Here is a 15775-nt window from a genome sequence, read left to right on the forward strand (position 1 = left end):
ACCAAATAAATCTCTAAATTGAAATTATGGCAATAACAAGGGGTTTGACTCATTTGTCCTCACACAGGTATCTAAAGACATTTGAAGTGCCCTGTGGTATCCCATGTAATCTCTAGACTCCCTCCAAACGGGCATGCGGATCCCGTATGTCAAGTGTCAAATCTGTCAACTTCATGGTGTCTTCAGAGACTGAAAAGCTTCTGGGATCTGACTGTGAGATAGCAGCCTGATCAAGCCCTAAATCTCCACCAACTCGAATCAAAGCTGGGCACCTTGCTTATACGTAAATGTGTACAGGTAGATACCTACATTTAAGTGTCCTAATCTTTGAACTGAATCCCATTCTCAGAGTTTCGAGGACTGTCAAAGGAGTGTACGCTTGAATTCAGTTTTGGTCATCGACTTTTAAAACAAATTTTAATTTCTACAGGAACAATAGCTATTGATCATATAAAATAATAAACCTGCCCTGGAGACTTTTGCTCTCAATTACTCTCTGAAAGGAGATCCTGGAGAGACCATGTTTTTGGTTTAGGTGTCGTATAACGTAATTTATGCATAAGCCAAGGGAGCCAAGACTGCACAGTGCTGGCAAAACACTTTGGTCAATAACTTTGTGGAAAAAAATGTAAATTGTAGTCAATCAAAACAGTTATATAGGGTTTGTATTTCCTGAATTGCTTGGATTGGAAATAGGCAAATTAATTCTTTCCTTTCATTGCATACAAAATGACATTTCTGGTTTTCTTCCCATTTAAAAAGCTCTCTCATTTCAAAACTACTTCAAGTATGGAAAGCATAGCACTTCGTTTCATTTGACCTATGGTGGCTGTCGCAATGTTTTGGTTTGCTGAAGATTCTGATACATTTTACTTAGGTCAGATCTACTAAAAAGCTATCATTCAACTCTTTCTGAAATGAATTATTTTCATAGCTTCCCTAGTAACTAAAACTTACGCTTTTTCCATTTTAACCATAGAACTGTTAACTTTCTCCTACCATACATTCATGTATTGAAATCTATGTAGACTCATTGTCCTGGTTTCAGCTGGGAAGGTGTTAATTTTCTTCCTAGTAGCTGGTACAGTGCTATGTTTTGGGTTCAGTATGAGAAGAATGTTGATAACACACTGATGTTTTCAGTTGTTGCTAAGTAGTGTTTCCACTAAGTCAAGGATTTTTCAGCTTCTCATGCCCAGCCAGCAAGAAGGCTGGAGGGGCACAAGAAGTTGGCACAGGACACAGCCAGGGCAGCTGACCCAAAGTGGCCAACGGGGTATTCCATACCTTGTGATGTCATGCCCAGTATATAAAATGGGGGCAGTTGGCCTGGGGGGGATCACTGCTTGGGAACTAACTGGGCATCGATCAGCAAGTTGTGAGCAATTGCATTGTGCATCACTTGGTTTGTATATTCCAATCCTTTTATTATTATTGTCATTTTATTATTGTTATTATTATCATTATTAGTTTCTTCCTTTCTGTTCTATTAAACTGTTCTTATCTCAACCCACAAGTTTTACTTTTTTTTTCCCCGATTCTCTCCCCCGTCCCACTGGGTGGGGGGAAGTGAGTGAGCGGCTGCATGATGCTTAGTTACCGACTGGGGTTCAACCACGACACTCGTATAGCATTTTCTTTTGAAAACATTTACCAGCCACTGCTTTGGAGTTCTTACACAGTAAAAGTTCCCCAAGACACTTGGCATTCGTTTGCTTCCAGTCTCGTCAACAGGAATTTAATCTAAAACTTCCACCATAGGAAGAGAAACCAGTGTATACTGCTTTTGAAAGTTTCCTCTATAGCTTTTACTATAAGGGCAGAACGTGGCTCACAGCCATACTGTTCAAATCAATTGGTGAGATGCATGTTGCACAAACCCTTTACAGTAAAAGTTCAGGTGCAGATCTGCATCTTTTTTGTTTCCTTTAAAATATAACAGAGAAGACCTATCCAAATTCCTAATCACAAATCAGTCACTGACTGTCATTTTATAATACTTTTTGTTTTGTTTACTGTTTATTCTAATAAGCTTCTACATATTTATGTTTGATGCTGCAGATTTTTCTTATAAATATAAGTATTTTATTAATTTGCTTGTTTTATGTAGAGCAATAGAGAACAATCTCTACTTACAGAAGGAAAAAAGAGCCTGTCTCACTAAGCTCATTGGTGCAAGTCAAATCTACTTCCATCATTATTTTCCTCCCCCAAACCTCAGAAAGAAACTACATTAATCATATCATTCAAAGGAAGAATTTTAAAGAAATGTGAAGACACCTGGAAAACTCTCCTGGGTAAGAACTACATTCTAGCCTAAATGACAACCTCACTAATATAAAATTGAAAATTGAGTCATACTCCAAAAACTTACAAAGTCATAATTCTGTGGGAAAAGATTATGTTTTAGTCTTTGGGGTCTTTCCCTTTCTCAACACCTATTCTCATCCTTTGTGAAATAAGGTGTGTCAAATCCTTGTTCTAAGAGTTGTCACTGGTGGGAATGGTCCCAGCAGGTCCACAAACCTCCATCTTTTCATTTGACATGTGCATCACATCAGTCTGTTTTTCCTCAGCCAGGGAATTCACAGAATCATAGAACAGTTTGGGTTGGAAGGGACCTTTCAAGGTCAACTAGTCCAACCCCCCCTGCAATGAGCAGGGACATCTTCAACTAGAACAAGTTGATCAGGACCCTGTACAACCTGACCTTGAATGTTTCCAAGGATGGGGCATCTACCACCTCTCTGGGCAACCCATTCCACTGTTTCACCACCCTCATCATAAAAAATGTCTTCCTTATATGTAGTTTGAATCTACCCTCTTTTACTTTAAACCCACTACCCCTTGTCCCATCACTACAGGCCCTGCTTAAAAGTTTGTCCCCATCTTCCTTATGAGCCACCTTTAAGTACTGAGAGGCTGCAGTAAGGTCTACCCAGAGCCTCCTCTTCTCCAGGCTGAACAACCCCAACTCTCTCAGCCCATCCTCACAGGAGAGGTGTTCCATTCCTCTGATCATTTTTGAGGACCTCCTCTGGACCCGCTCCAACAGGTCCATGTCTTTCCTGTGCTGAGGACTCCAGAGCTGGACACAGCACTCCAGGTGGGGTCTCACCAGAGCAGAGTAGAGGGGCAGAATCACCTCCCTTGATCTGCTGGCCACGTTTCTTTTGATACAGCCCAGGATACGGTTGGCTTGCTGGGCTGTGAGTGCACCTTGTTGGCTCATGTCCAGTTCTGCATCCACCATTACCCCCAAGTCCCTCTCCACAGGGCCGCTCTCAATCCCTGCATCCCCCAGCCTGTATTGATACCGGGGGTTGCCCTGACCCATGTGCAGGACCTTGCACTTGGCCTTGCTGAACCTCATGAGATTCACACGGGCCCAATTCCTCAGCTTGTCCAGGTCCCTCTGGATGGCATCCCGACCATCAGGCATGTCAACCATACCGCTCAGCTTGGTGTCATCTGCAAACTTGCTGAGGGTGCACTCGATCCCACTGTCTATGTCACTGATGAAGATATTAAACAGTACTGGTCCCAGTATGGACCCCTGAGGGACACCACTTGTCACAGATCTACACCTGCACATTGACCCATTGTCTAGTACTCTCTGGATACGACCATCCAGCCAATTCCTTATCCATTGAACAGTCCATCCATCAAATCCATCTCTTTCCAATTTAGACAGAAGGATGTTGTGAGGGACCATGTCAAGGCCTTACAGAAGTCCAGGTAGATGACATCCATCGCTCTTCCCTTGTCCTGGTATGTAGTCACTCCATCATAGAAAGCCACTAGGCTGTGTCAGACAACACTTGCCCTTGGTGAAGCCTAATTCATTACCTTATACTCCATGTTTCTCACCTGCAACTCCGCAGATTTCCTGTACTACCATGAGTTTAAATGCAACCTGATTTTTTTGTCCCTTACTAAGTCTAGAGAGTAGGGTGAAAGAAGCCTAGGGTACAGATGAACAAGAGGTAGCTTTCAACCTAAATTATTCCATGGTTCACCCCTTCTCTTTTATCCTAGTCTTGGTACTGGAGCAGGGAAAGGAAAGCTTCAAGGCACTGATGCAGTAGTTATAGAAGAGGTTCATAAGCAGAGTCACTTTTTGCTGGTGGAGCTTTCATTTGTTTGTTTTAACTTTCTTGTCTAGAAAACCTCATCAGCTCACAGAACGAGAACAAACTCCTGCCTACTTCTGCAGCAATACAGTCTGGCTGTTCTGCTTTAGGAAACAGAGAAACAAGAGAAAAATAAAAGAGAAGAAACAACAGAAAGGGGAATTTCTCCCATAGCTAGGTTGCAATATCTGCAGTCTTCAGCATGTCATGGGTTGACAGATCAGCTGCAACAACAGCTAAAATCCCATTACTGGGATGAAACTATGAGAGTTGGCAATACTGCCAAAGTGCTCTGAACTTAGGTTAAAGGTGATAACTGTCTACTTAGTCAAAAATGGTGAGGAAAGAGAGAGGCATACTCTAGCCTGCAAAAGACAGAAAAGACTTGGGGAAAAAAGAAGTCCATAATAATGCATTGCCGTGAGAATCAGCCACCTCCACCTCTCATGCTAACAAAGGTCCTTTGTTGTTACCATTCACTTCTTATGTCTACTATGGTATTTCACTAGAAAGATCCCCTATGTTCACAGTATTTTAGCTCACTGAGTAAGGGAGTAGGCTCATGCTTCCAAAGCAAATCTTGCCTTTTACCCGTATCTACGGATTAAAGGACTTCATTCTGACCAGAGTACAGCTGAGAAACATCCAGATACCAATACCTTCAGAGTAGTGGCAACTGAGAAGCAACACAAAAGAGATTCAAGGTCTTTAATATGAAAAATTTAGCTTAGCTATGCCAAAAAAAGGAATTGCAAGGAGTGCAGAAAGCAGAATCCAATAGCGATGTTTGCATCAAACGTGACAATCTTCCATGACTGAGTTGAGGAACAGTTGTTTTCCTTTCTTCTGCTATAAAACATGTCTTCCAATTGACTTCTTAAATATGCACAAAAATCTGGCTCTTAGAAAGAAGATGAATCCTTGGAATACAAACTACTATGATCTATCCTCAAGAAGGTAATTTTTCAGCAGAAAAGAGACTGCTACATGATCAGCCTAATTAGCCACCCAAGCAACTCATTACTCAAGCAGAAGCATTAGCTGCAGAAGACCAAATAAAATAGATGAGGTCCAACATAATAGATGAGGTCCTGAGAGTACAGAATGAAAATATGTTGTCAGAAGACTCCCTCAGTATCAGTGACAGATGCTCAAGTAGGCAATAATACAAAAAAAAAAGCATGTCATTTATGAAAAGGGCAGCCACCTGCATAGGAAGTGTAGAATGCAAGCTCTGTGGGTGCCGATAGCTGGAGTAAGAAGGCAGTGTCTTTTACTGTCACATCTGTTGAAGCTTTTCTAGCAGAAATACCTGATACAGGTTACAATCTGTTCCTCCCTCAGAATGAGAACATAAAGGAGAAAAAAAATCTCCCCCTAATAATTTTCTTGCATCGTGTTTGTAATCAACTGCTCTGTGTAAGGGCAAACCAGAAAGGAAAACTGGGCTCTACTCATATTAGCAGCTGCTTCTTAATTGCTTACTAACATTCAATTCTGGCCTTCAAATCTCCAATATACTCAGGCTTCTTTTGAAAGCCTAACACTTTCCTTTTGTTATAAAGTAGAAGTTGTTGGCAGAATCTACATCCATATTTCATTGAGGGAATTTAGACAAAATACTTACCACATCCTGAACAAACAATAATATAGTCCATTCTTGAAGATTAGTCTGATTTCATCAGGCCAGCAGCTTTGGCAACCACTGCTTGTTTTATCTATAAAATCCTAATCCAGATAAATTTTTCCTATCTGCTAGTATAGTTACAGATTTTTTTATCCTGTCTTGCAGAAACTAAAATACCCTTATAACTGTAGACAAGCTCTCTATAACAATGCTACTGCTACTAGACAAAATTTCAAGTTCTTCTGAATATATTACAGAAATCTATACTATTGGCTATCACATTGTTACTCTATGGAAAAGAGACTGATTTGTTCATTTAAGAGTAGACTTAAACAAGTCCATTAGCAAAATGTAGTTTTCTCCATAACAGAGATACCTCACTATTGTAACAGCATTTAACAAATACTTAGTTACTGTGCTTGTACAAAGACAGCAGCACTATCTAAGCTTGCCTATGCTACTATTTGAAGAAAATTCATAAAATTAAATGTGTGTTTGTTGGTGGCCTTGGCCATGAGTAAAGGCTATTTGGAAATCACTAACTCCAGGTCACCTCTACCTTCTCTGCTTGCGCAGTCAATTGGGTAATAAAGCCTATACGGACAACTAAGGCAAACAGACCTTGCCAGGTTGACATGTTCTGACTTTTTATGGGTTCAGCTAAACTGCCACTTCAAAAGAGAAAGAAAGAGAAGACAAATAGTCTTCTCTTCCATATATTTTCTCTACACCAAAGCTACAGATTATATCCATCAATGCATCAACTTGGAGATCCATGGGACTGATACTGCAGTATCTGTCAAGGCCCTAGGAGCTAGAATTGGAGAAAGCAATAACATAGCCATTAAACTGATTTTTTATTGTTTCAAAGTTTTACTGCAATGGGGCCTGAAGATTGCAACTAGAACTAGGCAGCCACTATTTTTAGGAATTGCAGACACACTGAGAGACATGGCATCAGCCACAAAAAGCTTAGGATTCGAGCATTAAACCTGAAGTTAATTATTCTTACATATGCCTACAGGCAGGCCAACAGTCTCCAGGGAGTTGCTTAGGAAGACAGGCATTAAGCCTTGCAGGCTCAAGCCTTTGATACAGATAAAAGAGACTTCCTGTACACATGAGATGTTTAGCTGAGCAAATAGTTAAAAACTGCTGTGTGAAAGAGGTCAGTGCAGGCTAGAGGAGAAACATGGAGAATCAAAGTTCTTCCAAAATCTTTTCAAGGTTCTAGTTTTCTCACATTTATTTGCTGACATGGTGACCTACTCCACATCTTTATCATACGTGCAACCTAAGCTTTATTTCATTGTTTGGGCCATGAGATACTACAGCCCCCTAAAAAACCCCCCAGGCAGTACCGTATTCCAAGGCTGAGCCCTGCAACATAAGAATACAAAAAGCACTAGCTAAGTAAACCCATATATTGTTAAGACTCCTCTGGGGGGAGTGTCAAAGAATAGTCAGATTTAAATGTGAAACATCAAAACACTGGAGAACTCTGTGCAGCCTAGAATACACAATGACTAACCAAACTTTATTTGCTAATAAGCCAAGCAAAAAGAAATAATAATGATAAAAAAAAATTCTTGCCATAGTGAAGCGTAGACTTCAGGAAGGAGAGCTGCCCTCATGAGAACTCCACAGGGCTGGAGTCCTTGGGCAGAAATTATCTGCCAGCACCATAAGCCTACTAGAAGGGATACAGGGAAGACACCAAAACTTTGATTGTATAATTTGTTTTGTTTGGGGCACATGCATTAAAACCAATTAAATAGAAGTAGGGCAAGTGCAATATTTGTAAGTGACATGGTGAGAAGATGAGACAATCCAAACTTGCTCAATGTACCCAGGTTAAGTGTTAGTTTAGTGTATCTTGGGGTCTTATGCTGAAGAAACCGGATGAAGAAAGGTATTGAAGGGAAGGGAAAACTTCAAGTCTGCCTTTTGTAACAGACTCTTGCAAACCACTACAATTGTAAGAACTGACATACTGCAGGCACTATGCTACTAACAGGAACGACCAGTAGAGACAACAACTTGTAGATAGTCAGGAATGAAGGAAAGCAGGTGTCAGAAGCTCAGCAGCCTGGAGTACCAACTTTGATCCAGCTAACAGCCTCCCACAGGACAGTGACTATTTCAGCTGGGATGTGTTACAGGTCCCCACTAAACAAGCATCCTCTCCTGCCTACATTTACTGAGTGTGGTTGTTCTACCTCCTAGGCCCAAATTGCCTCCAGGCTTGCCAGACTGACACATCCATCTGTCCCCTCTCCTCTGTTTATTTAGCTCCATTCATTTAAGTAATTGCTTTAGAGAGGAGTAATTATGGATCATGGAGACCCAGACAGAAACCTGGAAGCTGAACTGCACTACATTAAAAAAAAAACACACCAAAAAACCAACAAAAACCCCCTTTGAAATTAAATCCTTTTGTCAGCAAGTAAAAATGATTTTGCTAATATCAACACCTTAAATCATCACATTGCAAAGAATCTTTCATTTCCAATTTTCCCTTGTACATTAACCGCACCTGTCATACGGACAACGAGTAAGACAGAAATGTTCAGGGAATCTCCCTTAAGGCATATCCCTAATAACAGGGCTTAGTCCTCCATTAAGGGTTGTGACTGATGCCAGACCTATCTTTTAAGCCTAGCTGAAACCTAGAATATTTCCAGGCCTTTGAGTTTTATTTTTTATTCTACCAAGGTAGATTTTTAGCCTCTATCTTAACACCAGCTTGCAGTACAGTCAGGGCAGGAAGAGTTAGCTCTCTCCTTGCAAGCCAGTTGCACAAAGTTTATTTTTACCATTTTCAGAAAGAGCAGAGGGAAGCGCACCTTCAAAACAACTAAAATCAAGTTAGAGCAGCCACTCTCCCTTTTTGGGGATGAAAAGCTAAATGTTAAATATGCATCTATAACTCAGTGATACATCTGAACCTTCCCAGCGTTGGGATTTAAGATAGGATTCAGGTTCACTTTTTTTCCTCTGAGCAGATCCTTTTAAGGTCTAATTGTCTGTTCTCTCCAGATGAAGCATTCACTCCTTTCACACAGACCAAATCCCGGCTTACAATTTTTTGAGTGGTGACCAAGGTTACCAAGCAGCTCCAACTGTGTCTGTTTCCAGGAAAAATGGTGTTCAGGAAGACTCCTTAGAAAACCCAAATAATTATAAGACAGTAAGAGCAGGAGCTCTTTAGTGGAAAAACATTTTAACATAACCATCTGCCTCATGCTCCCTCTTTTGCTTTCAATGATTCCTTTTAGACTACAGGATTTGAGGACTGCTATAGGAAGTAGCACTGCATTAAGAAAAATATGCAGGAATATAATTTTATAGTTAAAAGAGTTGAAAGCACACACATGATATATTCAAAACAAGAGAACCAATATAAAAAAAGTGATAAATAAAAAAGTGGAAACAAGTATTCACATGTATCAGGGCACTCATTCATGGACAAAAAGTGGTAGCACTAGTCCACATTCAGAGCCAAAGTCTTCTCCATTGAAAATTTCTCTATTTCTTTTAACAAGAACCAGCTTGCCAAGAGAAGAGGAATTCAAATGCAAGTAGAAATAAATACCTCATCTAAGTTCTTCTCTATTAACTGCAAACTTCCCAAAAAACTAGCACTTACATTTTCACATTCAGGCAGAGATTTTTATTTGTGAAATCTAATTTAAAATGGATTAAATAAATTGGCATGAAAGACTGTAAGGACATTTGCATTGTGAACATCTGATTAATGATGATTTAATTTAACTTGATTAGGAACAGTTGCAAGATAAACAGGAATGAATTCTGTTCACTGAAATGGAGCATTTGTCTGGGGTTTGTACAATGCAGGCACTAAAGTTCTGAGGCTTTCATTGGTCCAAAACACTAGACAGCTATTACCATGAAAAAGTTCATTAAAATTTAATTTGGAAATCAGAAAATTTATTTTGTCCTCAAAATGCAATCAATTGGTAATTTTTAAGATAGAGCTAGTAAACACTATGAATTCTATTTTTTTATTCTAGAATAGACAATCAAAATTTTTATATCAGCACCTAGTAAGACACTAAGAATTCCATGAAATAAACACCAGCTTTGCAGCCCTGTAGAAGTAAGTCCTTCAATTCAAACTTCAGCTAAAAACATCATATGGGAAAATTACTCCTGGGTATTCCCATTTGGGAATACTTGCTCATTAGTATTTAAATGGTCTAACATCTCACCAAATTAATTTGGACTGAGGTAGATTTATAAATGTAAAATAGTAGCTCTGTCATAATAAAAAAAAAAAAAGATTTAGGGAGTTATTGCCACAGTTAGGAATGTCTCACTCAGTTCACCTTATTGCAGTTTGGAATAACATATCTATCTTCTCATACCCCAGAAAAAGAGCCCAAATATGTAGTTTGTAGATCACATACTTAACTCAAGAGCAGACAGCTCCCAGCAAACAGAAAAGAACTAGATACCCTCCCCACTTCTCAGTTTTAGATTAAAAAATTTTAAAACTTAGTTTCTCCCCTTTAACATCCAGATGTGCTGCCAGAGAGCTCTTCAATTATGGTCAGAACAGGACCATTACTAAAGGAGAAGAGTTGCAAGTAAGAAGTGTAAGAAGGTGACTTCTGATCTGTAATCTGAGCTCTGTTAATCATCTCTTTGAAGTTCAGCAGACTTTTTTTGGAATGTCTGTAAAGAAAATATTGAAGATGTATAGTGAGGTACGTAATGTTTCCAGCTTTTAAATATGAAACATACAGCAGAATTTATTAATTATAAGTATGACTGGACAGAGGCAAAGTAAATTGCTTTCCAAAAACTAAACCATCTTATTTTAACTTGTCTCAGTAGCAAAACCCCCCAAAATTTGATTTAATTAAAACAAATCTTACAGAAAGCCATCATAACAGTGAGAATTAAACAAAAAACAGAAGTTAGAGAAGTTGATTTTCAAGGTTGGTTCATTCCAGTAGTTCAACTATTGAAAAACATGATTTAATTTCACTTTGAAAATAACCTGAACTGAGTTTCCAGCTTTGTACAAGCTTCTAATTCTTGTTATGCTTTTCTCTACCAAAGAGTCCTATAATACTTTTTCGCCCTCTGTGAAGTAACTGCCCACTTTAAATCATCTCATCTCTCTGTTTTCCTCCTGATAAGCTACCTGTTTTGAGCTTTTTTAAGATAAGATATTTAATCGAGCATTTCCATTGATTTTTTTGGTCCCATCTCTAAAGTCTTAAGAAGCAGGACCAGCACCATAAACAGTATCAAACTCACCAATAACAACACAGGGATTAAAATAATCTCCCAGTGACAAAGTCAACTCTGTAAACCTCAAAGGGGTGTAAATAGTTGTGCTGCACTGTTTTCCAACTGTCACCCAACTTCTTTCCAGGGCCAGTGCTTTCCAGGCTATTAGTGTCTTTCACAGCTGGTTCCAGATTCATAACTTGACATTTGGCTGTATTAAGGATGCAATTGATCCGATTGCTACAGTTCACTAAATGTTCATCATAGTTGCCACTTCCTGTTGTTTATCATTGCACTAATCTTTGGGTTTTCAAAGCTTATTTTCAGATAATTGATAAGCAGCTAAGTAGTACCAGTCCTACTTTTAATCTCTTCAAGAACCCATTCCAACTATATCCATCCCATAGAAATACCACAAGCTTACTGCTTTTGGCATGCCATGAATTCAATATTTATTATTCCAAACTCTTGCTGCTCACTGTCTCATCATCTCAAACAGCACATGCCTATGCTGAGGCCTGTCAGGCTGAATCAGAATGAGCAAGGGGAAGGCACATCTCTGTTTATTCTCCCTGCACAGAATAGTATCATTTAAAGATCATAGGAGCTTTAGCTTAGTGCAAGCGCTAAGCAGGGAGCTAGTAATACCACCTCTGAGTGCTTGCATGCTCTTCCTTGGTTCATTTAATATTCGATAGATTTTCACCAGAGTGAGAACAGCATGAGACAGCTGTTAATATATGCTAATTGTACAAGTGTGTCCAGTAGTCTGATTAAAACAGAATGTTTACAAACGTCCCAATGTGCTGCTGAAAGACAGAGAACCCCAAAAACTAATGAGCCTGATTGTGTTTATCGAGAATAAATGATTACAAAGATGGGAGTAGTGTCCAAAACCCAAAAGCACAAGTATTCGGGTCCAGAGAGATTTTCTTAAGAGAAAACATTCAGTTTTGCATTATTTGGCTCTGAGTGATAAAGGATTTCTGGGAAAGACAAGCAGAGGTGAAGCCTGAGCCTTTCACAAACTGCCTACAAGAGCGACAGGATCATTAACTGTATTTCACAGAAGCTAAGAGGAATTCCCAAGAAGCTCAGCAGCCTTGCTGTGAGGGAAAGATCATCATCCTCTGCAAAGTTCCTTCTCCCTTGTTTCAGTCTCCCTTCTCCCTTGTAGCCAGTCTTAACTGTGTATCCACATAGGTCTGTAGTCAAAGAATTGTTTTGTGCCAAAAATGCCAAGATGTTAGCTACGTGAGTGAGAACTTAATGTTAATAAAAGGTATGATATAAAATCATGAGACAGAAGATTCTATAGGTTTTAAAGTACTGAGAAGCAGTGAAATATTTAAACACGAGCATTGATATATTTTCTTAGTGCTTGACAAAATAATGTCAACTACTGGGACCCCTAGTTACTCTCAGCTGCTACTGAACACAAAAATTTACCAACTATTTGAAACAAAGAGATTGTGATAATATGCAGTTGTGGTTTTTGGTATGACAGCAGGGAAAAAACCCAATTTAGTTAACCACTGTTCTTCATACATCAGTGTTTAATTAATAATGTTCTTCAGAAGTAATAAGCAATGTAACTTTACCTATAATCTGAACTGAAATATGCCCAAACCACAGACTGCCCAAGATTGGTATCACGATACTGACTCTGCCCTTGCATTTATATAGAGAAGTGTTAGTATATAAAATATACGCATAGTAATATATGCATTCCTTTCCATTTAGGCTTAAATATTTGGCATGCAACACAACCACCACTTCATCACAACATAAATTGCGAAGAAAACAAGAAGTGTTGCCTATGGTCTTTTTAGCTTAAAACTTTAATTACGTAGCACGTGAAATGAATTATGATTAAAATCATGCAGATATTCAGATTACAAAACCAAATACTTCAAATACAATTGCACATTTAAAATTTACTCAGTCAAATATCTACTTTGAGGTAAAAATGTAAGATTAATCAAATATACTGAGCAATTATAAGCTTAGCATAAATAAATATTGATATTTTCAGAATAAAATAATCAGTGAAAACAGCATTTTTAACACATATATCGGTACAAGAGATACAGCCCATTTACCCTCCTTCAGAGTGTGATCCACTCATCTGATATAAAGCCACAAATACTATAAAACTGCATAATACTAAAGCACAGCAGCCAGTTTGCCCACAACATAAGATTCCTACCCGCATACTGCAGCGTAGGGCCAAGTTATTTGAAAAAATATATAATTTCAAATATTAAGGGGTTTAACTATACAGCTTCCAAACAAGTATAGTGAAAGCTGCACAACCAAATCCCCATTGAATATTACAAAATGCCTTTGGCCAAAAGTCCAAATATAAAGACCTGAAATCCAGGTCAAAAATACACGACCAATTAACATGTCTACTTTTGTGCATGCAAGTGACAGCATAAACAAGTTCTGTGTTTGTGCATCTTTGTGTCTTTTTGTTTGGGGTTATTTAAGTAACTGTTTATGTGAAGAATCATGTAGCTGCACAGGGTTCAACTGCATATTCAGATTCAAAGTGACCACAGGCCTACTTTCATGAAATCTAAATCACAGCATTTCTCCAGATGACAGTGGTCTCTCCCATTTCTCTAGCTTCAAGAAGAAAAAACTTCATACTTATTTTCACCACAAGTAGAACAACTGGAATACAAATGTCAACAACCTATTATAGTCTGTGATAGCTGAGATTTGCATCTCCTGAACTGATTCACTCATATGAGCAACAATACGGGGAAAATTACATAAAAACTAGAATATAAATATTATACTGCACCATGAAACACTACAAACAGAATATACAAAAATTGTATTAGGGCATTAATTATCTGTCAACCTATTAAACAGAACACCTTAATATTAATACAGCTTGGAAGGTAAACATAACCTACAGGCTAAGTTTTCAAATGGCTGTTTGTCAATGCAGCATAAAACATTTCCATAGTGCAAATCTTACCAACTGTATGAAAGATACTGTCCCCAAATGCTTCTCCCCTCACCCCTCTTAAAATAATGAAGAGTCATAAAGTCATACCTCATTTCACATTTAGTACAAGATGTGTTTGAAACAAACTAACATAGGGAAGCTTAATTTTAACACTGAAAAAAGGCTGAACAATGTTGAGAAATTCAAACAAAAAAGCAAGATATGCTATAGCTGGAAGACATGAAACCCAAAAATCTGATCCATGGAAGTGGGGTAATAAAAAGACACTGCTCCTTCCTTTTTTTCATCTGTTGGAAACATATTGTATGACAAGACAGCACAGTCCCTATTTCATACCAACAACTGTAAGATTACTTTAATTGCTGAAGAATCACAGTGTTAAGTATATCTGCTTCTTGTAGTGTCAGGCTTTCATCTGTAAGCTCTTTATTTGGAAAGGTAGTCACAAGAACAAAATCAGTTGTTGCAAATGCTGGACGGGACTGGATAATGAAATCTCGAATATCCTTAATCCTGTGGAAAGGATATGGACATGAAAACTGTGTATGATTCCATTTTGACATAAATCTCTGAACATTAAGATGATCAGAGAACACAAAACCTTCTAACAGACTAAACCATTTAATATGTCCTATTGATTTTACATTTCCATTTGATCCAGCTGACTAATGGTTGTAGCCTAGAATTTTTTCTTCTTACAGAAAAAAACCTGAAAAATTAAAATGAATATTGCTTGTTTTCTCAACGGAAATAAAATTTGTAACATAGAAGTATATTGCAAACTGATACTTAACACAGAAAGTCAAGTAATTTCAACACCAGCTCTCAAAAATTTCACTATTAATTAGTATATTGCAAAAAGCCTAAATTATTAATGGAAGGAAGAATCTTAAAATATATGGTGAAAGTGATAAGAAAGCAGAGGGGAGTTATTAATGCACTTCAACAAGAGGTTTCTCCTACTTTCACTTGGCACTGAACTTGTGAACAATAGTTCATAAAACAATCACATCAACAGTATAACAGGAATAATTTAGTTTTATAAGACATGGATGAAAAATGCATAAGATTTTAGAGATAAAAACCTGAAATTTGAGGTTTCTCTCCTAAGACAGTAAGCTGAGAATAAATCTTTAAAGATCTATTGTAACTGATTAAATAGGCAGATTTACTGTAGCCAAATAAGCAGGGACTTCAACTTTCTATCAGTCTTCAAGGCTTATGACACAAGCAATGTGCTTTAGTAGCTGATTTTGATCATACATATGGCAAGGATAACTAAACAGATTCACATCCAAGAGAAAGTTAATAATGATTAAAATAAGCTTCTGTCAACACATCCTTGGTTACAGATGTTACTGGGAACTTTACCACTTCTGCCCCTTCATGCAGACAGAAGAAAACCCATCATGGGTACAGAGGCTCTCAATAGGCCCTACTGTTTATCTAAGTCACTTCTCCAGCAGGTGCTGTGAAGAAAGGATCTGGCCTGTACTATCAGTGTACATTATCAGGTCTGCTAAAATATGAAAAATTATTGCTGTATCTTCCTTCCTATTGGCACCTCAGCTAAAATTGCCTCATTGTGGTCTGTGTATGTTGTCAGGTGAAGAAAGCTGCACATTGGCTCTGCCCTTATTCTGAGCCAGAAGGAAAAAAAGGAAACAGGTGAACTCACCATATAACAATATTAACATGGAACTGGGTCCATGCTAAGACTACCTCCAAGGCAGGATTCAGGCTCAGTTTCAGCTGTGTTCTAACACTATG

General features: G+C 38.3%; 1 protein-coding gene across 6 annotated transcripts in view; it reads right to left on the minus strand.

Annotated features, from left to right (window-relative positions):
- Positions 1–4120: 4120 nt before the first annotated feature.
- The window catches only part of UBXN2B (UBX domain protein 2B), a 28992-nt gene continuing 17337 nt past the window's right edge, over positions 4121–15775 (minus strand). For 2 of the 6 annotated variants that reach the window (XM_010582909.1, XM_010582906.1), the window contains one exon: positions 10646–14518. In XM_010582909.1, the coding sequence (XP_010581211.1) occupies positions 14356–14518 (163 nt within the window). In that variant the 3' untranslated portion in view covers positions 10646–14355. Of the gene's footprint in view, positions 4235–10025; positions 10459–10645; positions 14519–15775 lie in introns of those variants that run through there. The other 4 variants (XM_010582910.1, XM_010582908.1, XM_010582907.1 and 1 more) reach the window with 4 other exon arrangements.

This window comes from Haliaeetus leucocephalus, unplaced genomic scaffold (assembly GCF_000737465.1).
Source record: "Haliaeetus leucocephalus isolate CR32 unplaced genomic scaffold, Haliaeetus_leucocephalus-4.0 Scaffold858, whole genome shotgun sequence".
NCBI classification, from domain to species: Eukaryota; Metazoa; Chordata; class Aves; order Accipitriformes; family Accipitridae; genus Haliaeetus; species Haliaeetus leucocephalus.